This window comes from Arvicanthis niloticus, chromosome 25 (genome assembly GCF_011762505.2).
Source record: "Arvicanthis niloticus isolate mArvNil1 chromosome 25, mArvNil1.pat.X, whole genome shotgun sequence".
In the NCBI taxonomy this organism is placed as follows: Eukaryota; Metazoa; Chordata; class Mammalia; order Rodentia; family Muridae; genus Arvicanthis; species Arvicanthis niloticus.
The window spans coordinates 13,463,403-13,477,372 of record NC_133433.1 but is presented as its reverse complement, the minus strand read 5'-3'; the positions used below and the strand labels follow the sequence as shown (position 1 = coordinate 13,477,372).

At 41.8% G+C, this 13,970-nt stretch overlaps 2 protein-coding genes across 6 annotated transcripts in view; one reads left to right on the top strand and one right to left on the bottom strand.

Annotated features, from left to right (window-relative positions):
- The window catches only part of Cpne3 (copine 3), a 50,821-nt gene extending 43,478 nt beyond the window's left edge, over nt 1-7,343 (bottom strand). The window contains exon 1 of one of the 5 annotated variants that reach the window (XM_076924111.1): nt 7,220-7,343. The gene's annotated coding sequence lies outside the window, so the exon portion shown is untranslated. Of the gene's footprint in view, nt 1-7,203 lie in introns of all 5 variants that reach the window. The other 4 variants (XM_076924110.1, XM_076924109.1, XM_076924113.1 and 1 more) reach the window with 4 other exon arrangements.
- A 6,039-nt stretch (nt 7,344-13,382) lies between these two features.
- Nucleotides 13,383-13,970, top strand: part of Rmdn1 (regulator of microtubule dynamics 1) — a 29,730-nt gene continuing 29,142 nt past the window's right edge. Inside the window, exon 1 of the mRNA XM_076924108.1 lies at nt 13,383-13,631. Coding sequence (XP_076780223.1) covers nt 13,503-13,631 — 129 coding nt within the window. The 5' untranslated portion in view covers nt 13,383-13,502. The remainder of the gene's footprint in view (nt 13,632-13,970) is intronic.

Here is a 13,970-nt window from a genome sequence, read left to right as displayed (position 1 = left end):
TGGTGCTGCTGGTCCGTGGACTGACCCTGCCAGGTGCTGGTGAAGGCATCAAATTCTACCTGTACCCTGACATCAGCCGCCTTGAGGACCCACAGGTGTGGATCGACGCTGGAACTCAGATATTCTTTTCCTATGCTATCTGCCTGGGGAAGGCTCAGAGTTTACCATTTGAGCCAGGATTACTTCATTAGGGCTGCACATAATCAATCCCAACTGGGATAACAGATCTCTGCCCCAGAGATTAATGGGAAGGCCTGAGATGACATAGGGTTGTATATTTCCTGTATTTCCTTCTTTATCTTTCCACGTTAGCACCTTAGAGCTTTGTAGTGGATTTTGACTTTGGCCAATACCTCTTAAATTGGTTAAGGTTGGGGTCAGAGGCCAGGAAGTCTCTGTGAGTTTGAGGCCAGCTTGGTCTACATAGTGAGTTCTAGGATAGCCAGAGCTACATAGTGAGACCCTGTCTGAAAAACTAAATAAACAAACACTATAAACCCATTTAGAGACCTTGTAATCCAACCACCTCCTAAAGTCTCACCTTTGAACACTGCTGCCCTGAGGACCAAGCCTCTAACACATGAGATCCTGGGAGCTATGTAGGATCCAACCCATAACACATACTGCACTTAAAAGGCAGATTTGGCTTAATGGTAGAGTGAAGTTTTTATACACTCAGAATCCAAATAAGCAAGCAGCCATACTCTGAGACTAAGAGTCTTACTTATATCAAAAGAATAAAAAGCTAGGTATGGTAACACGAGCCTGTGACAGTACTTAGGATGTAGTGGTGAAAGGATCAGGAGTTTAAATCCAGCCTCCACTAAGTAATAAGTTTAAGTTGAGACTGGGATACATAAGGCCTTGTCTAAGAGAAAGAGGGAGGGAGAGGGAGGGGGAGGAGAAGAGGAGAAGAGGGGAGAGGGGAGGAGACAGAAGAAAAAAATGAAAAAGAAAGTGACACCAAATGTTATTTCTGTTTGGTTGCTGTTTCTATCCTTGCCACAATATTTGAGAAATGAAAATGGGAAATGGGAAATATAAAATCACCCAAGACAGAGAAGCAGATACTGTTTTCACCTTAACATGAAACAAGCAAGAAGGGTCACCAAGGAAACCAGACACTGGTTCTGGATCAGACAAGTGATGGTGGCCATGTGGACAGGGGCTTAACTTCTCCTGGCCTTGCTTTTTCCAGTGTGAATGCTAATTCACTCAGTATCTTCAGGTAATGCCCAACGTCTCTTCCAGTTTGTATTCTTTTACTTTAGTGTAACTACAGTGAACATATAACTTGCATAGGAATTGTTACTCAAGGACTCAAAAGAAACTGAAAATACCAACAATACAGAACAAAATGGAGAGATGGCTGGAAAAGAGTAGGATTGTTCAAGCTCAATCTCCATCAGCCACTATCTAAAAAGACTTTCTCTCCAGTCTGGGAGCCTTGTCTGAGACTGACTAAACTCACAATGTGAAAATGCAGTACGCCCCAGCAAGAGACCAGGCCTGGCCTCCTAGGCCAACGCTGCATAAGGAAGTGAGTTTATTACATCCATCATGTCTCAGCACACATCGCTGCAGAAAAGGAACAAGAGGCTCATCATTGCCTTTAACTCCAGCTCCAAGAAATCTGACACCCTTTTCAGGTCTCTGTGGACATCTATACATACACAGCAGAAAAACACGTACACACAAATAATGTAAACAAATCTAAACACTTTTTTTCTGAGAAATAGTAGAACGTATCTTTAGTATGTTCAAGGCCACCTCCTTAAAAGGTTTCCAAATTCTTGATGTAAAATCTAGACAGTAATGTTTAGTTTTGCTGATGGCATCTTGACACCAAGAACTCAGGAAAGCCAATTAATAATAATAAAAAATGGTGACAATTTTTCAGTAGCTTAAGATGTACACATGATTTTTACCTTGTTTTTATTACCACAAAGTGAACTACCAATTCAAGTCCTCCCTTAAAATTCTCTAAAAATCCTGAAAACACGTCATTCTGATTGATTCAAAGCAAGAAGGAAACTTATTTATTAAGGTTTTAATACACGTGCCAAGCTTTGCTACTGTTTTAATCCCTGTTCTAGAAATGTCACTGACTATACACTGAAGTCCACTGAAGGAGCAGACCATCAGATGTCCACTTAGGAGTCTGATGGTTAGTACTGACTGTCATGTTGACGAGATGTAGAAACACTAAGAGACCAGCTTCTTGGCACAGCTATGAGGGGGTTTCTAGAATCCATGCTAAATGAGGATGGGACCATTCCATGGGCTGGGGTCCCAGACTGAATAAAAAGAAAAGCAAGCAAAATGCCAGTATCCACTGCTCTCTGAATACAGCCAGGTATAAAGTGACCAGCCACCTCCCATGCCTGCCGTAGACTACACTTCCTAGATTTGCTTTGTGTAGTAATTTTTCAGTGCAGTGAGAACAGTAATTGATGCAGGTGTTTAAACAAAAATACCAGGACCTCAATATCATCTCACTTTAGGAAACAAGCATCTTAACATGGTTGGCTATAAAGTATGGAGCAACACTGCAAGTCATCTTATGTCAATGCTCACCAGGGTAATTAGCTGTCAGTAATGTAAGGTAAAGATGCAGTAAAGCTGCGGGCAGCTGTGCGGCAGAAGCGTGGCTAATGTACTCAGGCATGGGATCCACCGAAACTCAAGCCCTTTACAACTCTCCTTTGCCTGGAGCTCTGTGACCTTTCTGCCTCTAGTTACTTCCGTGTGTCGAACCATCAGAGGTTCCTGCATGCCCGGTGAACTATGCTTGGACTCTACACACCTGCTTTTTAAATACGGCTCCCTATCTTCTCTTCTTAGCTGGGTATGCAGACCTTTCTGCTGGCTCAGATCAGCGTTTCATTTGTCACATAGTGCCTCTCTAGTTCACAGCAAACAATGAGATAGAGGTTCTTTTTGGCATGATGGTCTTTTGTGCCAGGATCCCAGCACTCAGGAGGCTGAAGCAGGAGGAGTTCCAAGGTCAGCCTAGGCCCTTACCCCAAAATAAACAAATTCCTTTGGTTTAAAGCTAAAACAACTACTACTTTCATTCTCAATGTCTCAAAGTTTCTAGTGTTCCTGGTGTCACTCAGTAATAGAGCATGGGCTGGCATTCCCAACATAAATAAATGATTATATACTGAACAAAAACTATGAAATATTTACACATTCTCCGATTTCTAGAATTTTCATTTCAGCATTGATTACCATCTACATCACAGCTGTTTTTAACTTTCTGGCAAATCCTTTTACATCTATTAATCATTAACATTTATTAACACTATTACTCATTTAATACCAGTTGAAGCAATTCCTGAGGATCACCTGCCCTGTGTCAGGCACTCTTCTGAGTTGTTGGAGAATCAATACTTGACACATGGAGACTCTCACATGAATGTAATTATAGGATAGGAAGGTAAATGAGCTGAGTAGAGTTAACAGCACAGTTAATGGTAACCAATGCTGAGGAGAAAAGCAGAAAGAGGAAAGTAAACACTGCAGGTATGCTGCACTTACAGGAATTTCAAAAATTTCTTTTGACAATACCACCAGGAACTATTTGTTTAAATTTTCACTTCTTTTTAAAACTTATGATCCCAAGCTAGGTGGTGGTGGCACAAGCTTTTAATCCCAGCACTCAGGAGGCAAAGGCAAGAGGATCTCTGTGAGTCTGAGGGCAGCCTGGTCTACAGAGTTCCCAGAACAACCTGGACTACACAGAGAAACCCTGATTTGAGAGAAAAAACAAAAAACAAAAAAAGATCTCTAGCCAGATAGAAATAAATTTCCACTCCTTTTCACATTTGCAAACAGGAACTTTAACGCAATATCATCTTAATGTTTAGAGGAACTGTAAAACAAAAACTTCAGTCTTTTAAGTACCTGGGTGTGGTTAAACATACCTGTAATGCCAGCACTTGAGAAGTGGAGGCAGGAGGTTAATGTTCTCCTTGCCTTTACTGCAGTTTCCACTAGGCTACTCAAGACTCTATATGAAAAAGGAAAGAGAGAGAAAAAGAGGAAGAGAGAGAGAGAAGAGGGAAAAGAAAGAGGAGACTGAGTAGTTGTGACACACACCTTTAATTCCAACACTTCGGGGAAACAGAGGAGAGCCAGAGCTACACAGAAAACTCTTGTCTCAAATAAAGAAATAAGAAAAAAAAAAGGAAAGAAAAAACAAAGCAAAACAGAAAACTGAAGTTAATATGATAACACAATAAACCTCACCACTCACATTGTTGCTTTGGTAATTTTTACAGGAAATAGACATAATATCTATTTCATAAGACAGTGGTTTACTAAACTGACTGTGTAATATTCCTTTCTCATAGAGAAATTGTCTTAAATGTGCTATTTATCTAATACAAATTGGTGTGACCACTGTACTGTTTATTTTCATGTCTTTTTAAAGGTTATGATTCCTTTTAGTTGAGCTGTTATATATAAAGAGAATGAAAAGCCTCTCCAAAAAAAAAAAAAAAAAAAAAAAAACCCTGTAGCCTACTCCCAGCCTTCTTCAGACATATTTAAACCAGCGTACAACAGAGCCACACTAAGGTTTAAATGTAGTTATCAGAATGTTATCAAAATGTGGTCTATAAGTTCCCTTCGTTATCAGCATGAAAAACTTAATGTTAAATAAAGTGGTCATTTAAGTTCTTTCTTGGCAACTCTTTACAAGTCTTCTATTTTGTTCATTTAGGCTCTAACCTTGGCAGCAGTTAAAAAATTAAAAACATCAAAACAAAACAAAAGCACTTTAGAAGAAAGTTAGACTGTAAGATAAAGGCCTCAGAAAGAACTTAACAGTGGTTTGGATTCCTCAAGAGGCTGAGAGTTAATGGATGTGGTATTGATTCTTACTAAAAGATCCATCAGCAAGATCATGCTTTGACGAAGAATAGTGCCTCATTATGAATATTAATGTCATGAAATTATTGTTCACATCCAACATAATCTTTCTTGACTCGGCTGCCAAGTATACTTAAATCATCAGTGAAAGAAATTTTTGAAAAAGAGGCAGATTAACAATTATAAATGGAATCGGAGGACAAGAAACAAAACACCATGTAGAAAGGCATAAGAAGAGTTGAGAGGGCATACAGACAATATGAGCTGAGTGAGTAGATGCAAGTACAGACGAAATTTCACTGTAAAGAACATTAATATGTTATTGAATTATATGTGTTCATTTTAGTGTTGGTGGACTAAGCCCAAGGCCATCAGCTTGCTAAACAAGCACCCTTGCACTGAGCTCGGTCACCAGCCCCATAAAATACTTTAAAATACATAATTGTTAGTTTTCTTGTTTTGTTTTTTGTGTTTGTTTGTTTGTTTGTAACAGAGTTTCTATGTGTAGCATTGGCTGTCCTGGAACTCTATATATCAGGTAGGCCTGAAACTTAGAGACCTACCCAACTCTGCCTCCTGAGTGCTGGGATGAAAGGCTTTATTTTATAGATCATTGTCTATAACTGTTCACAGTTCTAAGTAAAGTTAAATAGATAAAAGAGATGTCCAATTATCAACATACCTTTAGAGACAATGAATAATTTTGCTCTCCCAATTCTAGAACCTCAGCTTGAGGGGAAAAGATCAGAGAAGAGATTCTGAAAGAAAGTATTTCCTTCCCTTCCTGTGCCAGGCATGTTTTAATCTGTAAAAACCAGAAATTCAGTTCTGCCTCATTAAGAAAGCTTCTGCATGGTCCAATCTTGGAGATGGGGCTCTAAATTTCCAAGTTAGAGTAGGGTGCATTTTTCAACTCACCGGCCAAAAGGAACTGCCTTTTTAAAGAATTCTCAAAATGGGGGTAAAGAAGCCCTTGAAAAGCAGAATGATCCTGAGAACCCATTGTTGTCACTACAACCACTATCATAGGCCATCTGTTCTGTTACCTCTTCCTAAGCTTTGCTCTTTCCCTGTACCTGTGTTTTAGGCCTGAACAGGTTTTATTTAGCTATGACTGGTAGAACTCAGATCTAATATCTAAAAATAAGACGTATGTGGATATATATATATATATATATATATACCAATGTATGTACCAGACACTACTGAGTGATCTACATTTTATTTAATCCTCACAACTCTATGACATATCAGTGCTATATCCATTTTACAAATGTAGAAACACACCTTAAAGGGTTAGGTATCTCACCCAAAGGTTAGACAGCTAACAAAACTCAGAACATACCTGAAACTAGACAGATAATCACTGCCCTACTCGTGAAATATGTTCTCTTACTTTTGTAAATCGTTTACTACAAAAAAAAAAAACGAAGAGACCTGAATCGAAACCTAATGCTACCACTTTCACAGGTGCTTAGTTCCGTAAATTAATTCCAGTTTCCTGAGGAGTGCAAAAGATAATAGTCCCATTTAAGGTTGTTGTGAGCTAACCATGTATAAAGAACGGTCTTAACACAGTGGTGGTGGGTCACTGCAGTACACTGGTATATTTAACCCTACTTTACCCTCTATTTGGTTGTTCTGAGGCGGCCACAAACAGACAACAGAAAGAAACAAAAGCTGATCACCGTCAAGTGCATTGGGGCCAGCACTAACGGTCACCATGCTCGGTCAAGTTTCTATCTGCAAAACAAACGCCACTGCTCTTCTTCCACGTCCCCCGTGCAGGGAGCCCAAAGCCCTGGACAGACTTTTGAAGCTGGTACAGGTGCAGGAGCTGCTAGGGTTTCACGCAGTCCCGGCTTTGCACCGAATTCAGAATCACCTTTTCCCACAGCACGCAGCCTTTCCTCCACCGTTCCTCCACAGGACCGGTTCGTCTGGTTCACCACACTTTCCCCGCTGAGCGGGGCCGAGATTTCGGGGCTGGAACCCTCCGCCCCACCCTGCCCTTCCACTCCAGGCCCGCCGATCCCTGGCAGGGTTGTCCAGGTGCGCGAGCTGCAGGCCCGGGAGGCGCTCGCGGCCCCAGGCTGACCCCCAACCCCGGGTCTCAATCGGCCGCGGACCCGGCACGCGACACTCGGGAGTACCCAGGGTGGGCACCGGAAGCCCACGGAGCACTTCCAGCGCCCGGGGCCCGGAGGGCCGAGCCGCGCGAAGCCTGACGGCCCTAAGTCTTTCCGCCCGGGACCCGCCGGCTTCCCGGGAGGCTGCAGGCTTGGGCTGGGCCACACAGCTCCCGAGCTGGGAAAAGTCACGCACTCACGCGCTATCTCGCCGAAGAACTTGAGTGAGGGTGGAGAGGCAGCAACGAGTACCGCAAGGCGGCAGGACCGCAGGGTTTTACTGGAACCTGAGGGTTGGACCGCGGAGGGGCGGGGCTTGTGGGCGGAGTCCGGGCAAGGCTGGGGCGAGGGCGGAGCTTGTGGGCGGGATCAAGGTGAAGTTTTGCCTTTGGTGAGTTTGTTCCCCAATCGGTTTTCACTCCCAGTTTTCCATTGCTGCGCCTCAACCCGCTGACCCTTTTAGAGTTCTTACAAAACTAGACTTTAGGCATTAAAATATTAGATCTGGAGGGCTTTGAAGTTAAGAGTATGTGTTGCTCTTGCAGAGTTCCCGGTCTGTAGTTCACAAACATGTAGAACATCCAGAGGATCTGACCTTCTATTCTGATCTCCAAGAGCAGCAGGCGTGTGTGTGTGTGTGTGTGTGTGTGTGTGTGTGTGTGTGTGTGTGTGTGTGCGCGCGCGCGCGTGTGTGTGTGTACAAACATACAAACATGCAGGCAAAACAGTCATACATACAAAACAAATAAACCTTAAAAAAAAAAAGAAAACAAGTCCGGAGAGGGAAATAGTGTGAAATGCTAGCTAGCCCTTAACCATCCTTCTGTAGAGTGGTTTAGTGTACACCTTCCCAGAGTCGTTTTACATGGTTATTTTATTTAATATACATGTATACTTTATTTAATCGTCACAAATGCTTTGTTATGTGTTTAGTGCCACGTACCGTTTCATAAGAATGGTACAAATGAATACCATGAAATGTGCTAGGTAAATAGTTGTTCAATTTGCCTAAAGCCACCAGACTATACTAATTTCAAAATGCCCATGATGACAGGTACTCAAGGTCACATCTTCTATTGCACAAAAATTGTAAATATCTGCTGAAAAGAATGAGGTAAAAATTGACAAAGACAAAAGAACAGTCTTACCACATGTGTGGCAAAAGTTACTTCACTTAAATTGATGAGGAACAAAAAAAAGGTGGGAGGAAGCACTCAATAGAAATGACTAAAGAATGGAATATGATATGTATGCTACCAGAGGAGAAATATAATCTGTCTTACCCCAGCCATGAACCCTATGAGGTACAGTGATGAGCAGCCTGGAAAGACATGCCCTTTGTGCAATAGTGGCAGAAACATCTGGGAATAACCCACCACTTTCTGATTGGATTTATGTTCCACTCCACAAAATGAAACCCATACCTGGCACCATTATCAGCTAGACAGGTCACAGACCCAGCAGAGAACCTACTATAACTATTCTGCTAAACGGACAGAGTATCAAACCAACTCCTAATGACTTATTGTTAACCCTATAAATTAATGCACCTCTCAACGCTCATCAGAGAAGCTTCTGCTTGCAGCAGTGATGCACAGAGTCCCACAAATGTCCAAAGCACAGAAGATGAGACTAAGGAGAACTGACCCCTAACGAGGATATTTACATCACACCCCCTTCTTCCAAGACCCAACAATGATCATTAAAAAAGACATAAAGCAAAGAATGTAAGAGCCAGAGTTTTCTGGGCAGTTTGAAATATGAGCTCACAGCAACTTTAACAGCATGGAAAGACCTGCAAAAAACAAAAATCTCAGCATGGAGAGGGGCAATGGGTATGAAACCTTACTCTGGACTTAGCAATGCATTAGTAACTGATAATTTCAGGGAGAAAGTGAGTTAGTTTCCTTTAAGGGGACTGCACCTGGTAGGTCAAACATGCTCCCCTTTAGTGTACTTTCAATATAGAATGACCCAAAATAAAATGTAAATTAAATATGACGTAGTCGTACAAAGCAAGCATACAGTGTGAAGAGAAACTACTGCTAGTCTTACCTTATCACTGACCTTTATCTCTCACTTCCTCCTCCTGCTTACTGGTCATAGATTTCCATCTCTTTCTCCAGAGCAAGCTTTGTCTGTTTCTTTTACTCTACACAAAATGCCGTGTCCCTAATGATCCTCATGACTTGCTTCTTTGGGTATTAATTCCAATGTTCTGAGTGAAGTCTTCTCTGGCCATTATCCAGTTTGGGACTGCAATGTTTGGCTGAGGTCGTAGTTCAGTTATCAAGTACTAAATGCCTAGCACAAGCAAGGCTCCGTGTTCAGTACTGAACATTGAAAGGGCGAAAAGGGAATAAAATAGAATTGCAAAGGCTCACAGAAATGCATCTATAGCCATTTCTCCTTCACCTTTCTACCTGGTGTTTGCACTATCTATCAGTACATATACATATGCATATACATTTATATCAGTGTTTTACAAGTCTTTGTACTTTTCTTGTTACTAGAAGAGTAAAAGGTATATTACATAGAAAAAAAGGGAAAAAGGGGGGATGGTGGTGGGAAGGACATGATGGTCCTGGTATGGGTAGAGAAGGCTTATTGTAGCTATGAGGGAGAGCATGGCTGGAGGCATGGAAATGTGCCGACTGAATAGGGCCATGAGAGAAGGGGTGTGTTGAGGGAGCTAGAGAGCAAGAGAGAAAACCCAGGACCCAAGAGGCTCAGAGCAAGCCAGAAGACCAAGAGAGAGGTGTAGTCAAAATGCCTCAGTTATATAGGGAAGAGAAGCTGGGGGGAGGGGCTCAGCCCAGCCCCAGTTCCTGGCTGTAGAGTTTATGTCAATCATGATGTTCTCACTAACAGGTAGTTGCTGAGAACCTGGCTACCAGCATCTGCTCTGATATGTTAAATAGGCATCTCAGTTAGCCAGTTGTTTAGGGTTTGAGATCTAACATTACATATACACAATACATATTTATTGAATGAATGAAAAAAGTGGGTCATACCCTATTATTAATTAAAAAAACAGTCATTGAGATCACAGTATAATAAAGGAATATGTTGCCAGTGCCTCCAAAATATACTCCAAACAATTGCACAAGTTGAATTATGAATTAATAAATGGAAATATATTTAGGAGGAATAAAGAAAAATTTCTCTGAGGAAGTGACATACTGATAATGGAAGGATAAATTAAAATTAACCAGGTAAGAAATATGAGGTCATATGAGGAAAGGAAGATGGTATCTGATAGTGTAATATGAAGGAATACTGGCAGAGAAAATGTCATGTAGTGAAGCCTTTGTATCACTGTAGGGTAAGAAAAGACAGAGGACCTGAGTCTTCCTGAGTGAGATAGATAATGTGGTGTGTGAGGAGGAGGAGAGGAGTCAGGAAATAAAGCCACAAAGACAGGGGAAAGATAGCAGATAGTGTAGTCCCTGTGTGCCAGGATCTACCTTTTATTTCCTTTTCTTAACATGGTTAGGGATCAAACAAACCCAAGGCCTCTTACATATTAGCACTCTACCAACAAGCTACATCACCAGCTCTTTAAATCTATCTCTTAAACAGATCCCATTGCATGTTTAGGATTATAGCTCACACTTTCAAGGTCTTGGGTTCAAAACATACACATGAAATAATAATAATAATAATAATAATAATAATAATAATAATACAAAATGATATCAAGAGCCTCAGTATGCAAAGGTATTGTAAGATATTTGATCACATTGTGAACCCCAAGATTGTGTTATTTCCTGAAAAGATATGTTTCTAGATGTGGTGTGGTTCTGCCCTTAGCACACACTTTTAATCCCAAACTATGAAAGTAAAGTTAGTATGTGGAAGGAAGCAGCCGTGCTTGAAAGTGATGTCTAATTGAGAGGCAGACAAAGTGATGAATCAGAGAAAGATTTGACAGAATAGGATATGCCCAACTCTCACCAGAAGAAAGCAGGGGAGAGGCTACTTAAGAAAGCAGCACAGAGACAAAAGGAAAGAAGGCAGTTCTACTGGGACAGTTATAGAGAGACAGGTTGCAGAGAGAGAACAAGCTAGACACAGGTGAAGACAGAATGAGCCAGAGAACCAGAAGCAACCAGAAGACTACAACATATTGCCAAAGTTAGTATGAAGCCACACAGACCAATTCAGTCTGAAACCGAGAGAAGCTAGATGGATTAAATCAGTCAGCTTGAAGATGAGTATAAGCCAGGACACCTGAGTTGAACCAGCCAGCCAGAGATCAGAAAGAATAAGAAAGAGTGAGCTTATTCACTGGTAACTCTAAGAAGCTTAAAACATAATAGGCCTAGATAAGATTTTATGGAGACTATAAACAAGCTTCCAAGACTAGGACTAGGTTAGCAGGCTGAGGCAATAAGCCTTGGAGACAACATTTACGGCAGGAGAATTAAAGTTACATTTAAGGAAAGGGACAGAAAGCATATATCACATATAATATTTCTGACCAAAAAAAAGTATACAACTTCAGTTGATTCAAGGAAACTAAACAGGCAGTGCAGGAGATTGAACGTATGGTCTCATTCAAACAAGGAAAGCACTCTACCAACAGAACTTTATTCATAGTCTCTAAAGTAATGATGCGTAACCATTGAAAACCAAGTCAGACTGCCAGACAAATTTAAGATCATGAGATAAATCTACATTTTGGGTAAACACCCTTTTCAACATAAGTATATCCAATGAAATATATTGTTGGTGAGGCTATGCATGCATGCATCAGGATTGTAGAGAACTTTTCTACCATGTACAAGGCTCTAAGTTTATTCACAAAAGCACACATAAAGCTGGAATTCATTGTAGTGGAGGTCAGAAATGGAATCTCAGGATGATTGTGGCATTTAATGGTGTATAAACATAATTTCTATCAAGATTGAACTAGCTTGCAGTAGAGATATGTAAAAGTGGTTTCTTTTGTGGAAATAACTAGGATTCAATAGAAGTTAAGAAGGCTACACATATTTTTAATGTAACGTATTTGTACCATGTATTTAATATGTGAAAACTGACAAATACAATACTATGTATTTATTATATAGGCCGTGATGCTGTAGCATAAATGGATGAGAACGCTATTATCATAAACAGATAGTTGATCTTGGAGACAATTAGAGAACAACCTAATAAAGTGTCAAATAAGAATGTGGAGGCTGAAGAGAATGCTCAGTAGTTAGCCCTTGTCACCCCAGTTCCAACCCCCTCTTAAAAACAAACAAAACAGTGTATTTTGTGCATTTGCCAAAGTTTAGTGCAATATTTACAGGCAAAATTCTCCATCATCACTGAAATGAACATGATGCATGTGATAGCAAAAGCAATGCCTCATGTTTCTACAGCTGGGAAGCTTGCTTTAAACACCTGTTCTCTTTTCTCATGGGCATGAGTGATTCTGGAGAATTCAAACTCATACTGAAGCACATCTTCCTCTTTTATAACTTGCAGTTACTGTCTACACCTAACGTTGATTAAATGAGATAACATAATAGTTAAAAGACATAAAAGGTCCCAGCACCACTTAGCGCCTTTAGCAAATGGGCATTTAAACAATTTAAGGCAATACATGTACGTTAAATTAAAATCTGATTTTTCTCTCTCTAGGATATGACCGGTCTTTTTCTGTATGTGTCCCTACCCAGGAAAGCACTGGGGTATCTATCTGAATTTTTAAAATGCAGAGTCTAACAGTCATACCCAGTAGTTGAGAGTAGCCTGGAATTCACTGAGTAGTCTTGGGTGTCTTTAAAAATCAATGTAACAGTGCTGGAATTACAACAATCAACTTTATTTTCTTTTTTGAGACAGAGTTTCCCAGATTCAATGCTAGCACCCAACTCCTTATATAGCTGAGGATGACCTTGAACTCCTGATTTATGTGACCACCTCTCCTATGCCATCACTCCAGTCTTAACGCAGTGCTGAGAACTGAACCCAGGATTTCATGCAAGCTAGGGAAGCACTCTGAATTCTGGCTAGGGTAGGACTTCTTTTTCTGGTATTTCTTGACTAAGTCTCTCGGGCTTTGCTTTTTTTTTTTCTTCTCGTTTAGTTCTCACCACCTCCAGGCTCTAGTATTTTCCACATTTCTCTTTATGTAAGACAATCTAATTCATTTAAGCATTTATTTAAAAAAAAAATAAGCGTCAGTATTCACTTTACTGCTGAAGCGTTTAGAACGCTTTTTAAGAAAGCTCCCCCAAAAGTTATAATAGACAGTCGCCGATAGCCAGAGGGCTCGCTTCCCTTGAGTGGACCCGTTGCGCGCATGCGTGATGGTTCCCCTCCACCCATTCCCTCACCACCCGGAGTTATTTCCGGTCTTCGGAAACCGCGGCCCGGAAGCTGCGGAAGTGAGGGAGGCGGTGCTGGCGGGCTTCAGGAACTCGGTTCAGGAGCCGACTTTCGCCCCGCCCCGTTCTGTCAAGTCCTCCAGCGCTTAGTCAGGCTGGGAAGCTGTCAGTCATGGCGCTGTCCTCGCGACTGTGTGGTCTTCTCCCTCTGCGACGCGGAGCGGAGCAGAGAGTCTGTCAGCTGGCGAGGACCTGGGGCAGCCGCGGGCGCTGTGGCACCCGGGGATCCGGCACTTCCGAGGTAACCCGCTGTCCCGGTCCTGCCCTCACCCCGGCAGGGCGTCGGGTGCCCCGTCTGCAGGTCTGGAGGTCCAGCGTCCGGGCTAGAGGACCGGGCTTTGCAAACCTCTGAGACAGTTGGCCTTATGACAGAGGGGTGCGTCCTCCCTGCCCTTCCTGTCCGAACATAGAAAGGTGAAAGAACTATGACCGTTGTGAAAGTCGCGTTCAGTGAAGCCACCAACGGTATCTGGACTCAGGTTATTGCCTCAGACAGCTCTGTCCGGTGGCTCAATGCTGTGGTCCCAGCTACTGGAGAGTCCAGGGAAGGAGGATGGCAAAGTCAAGCTTGGCTTGGGAT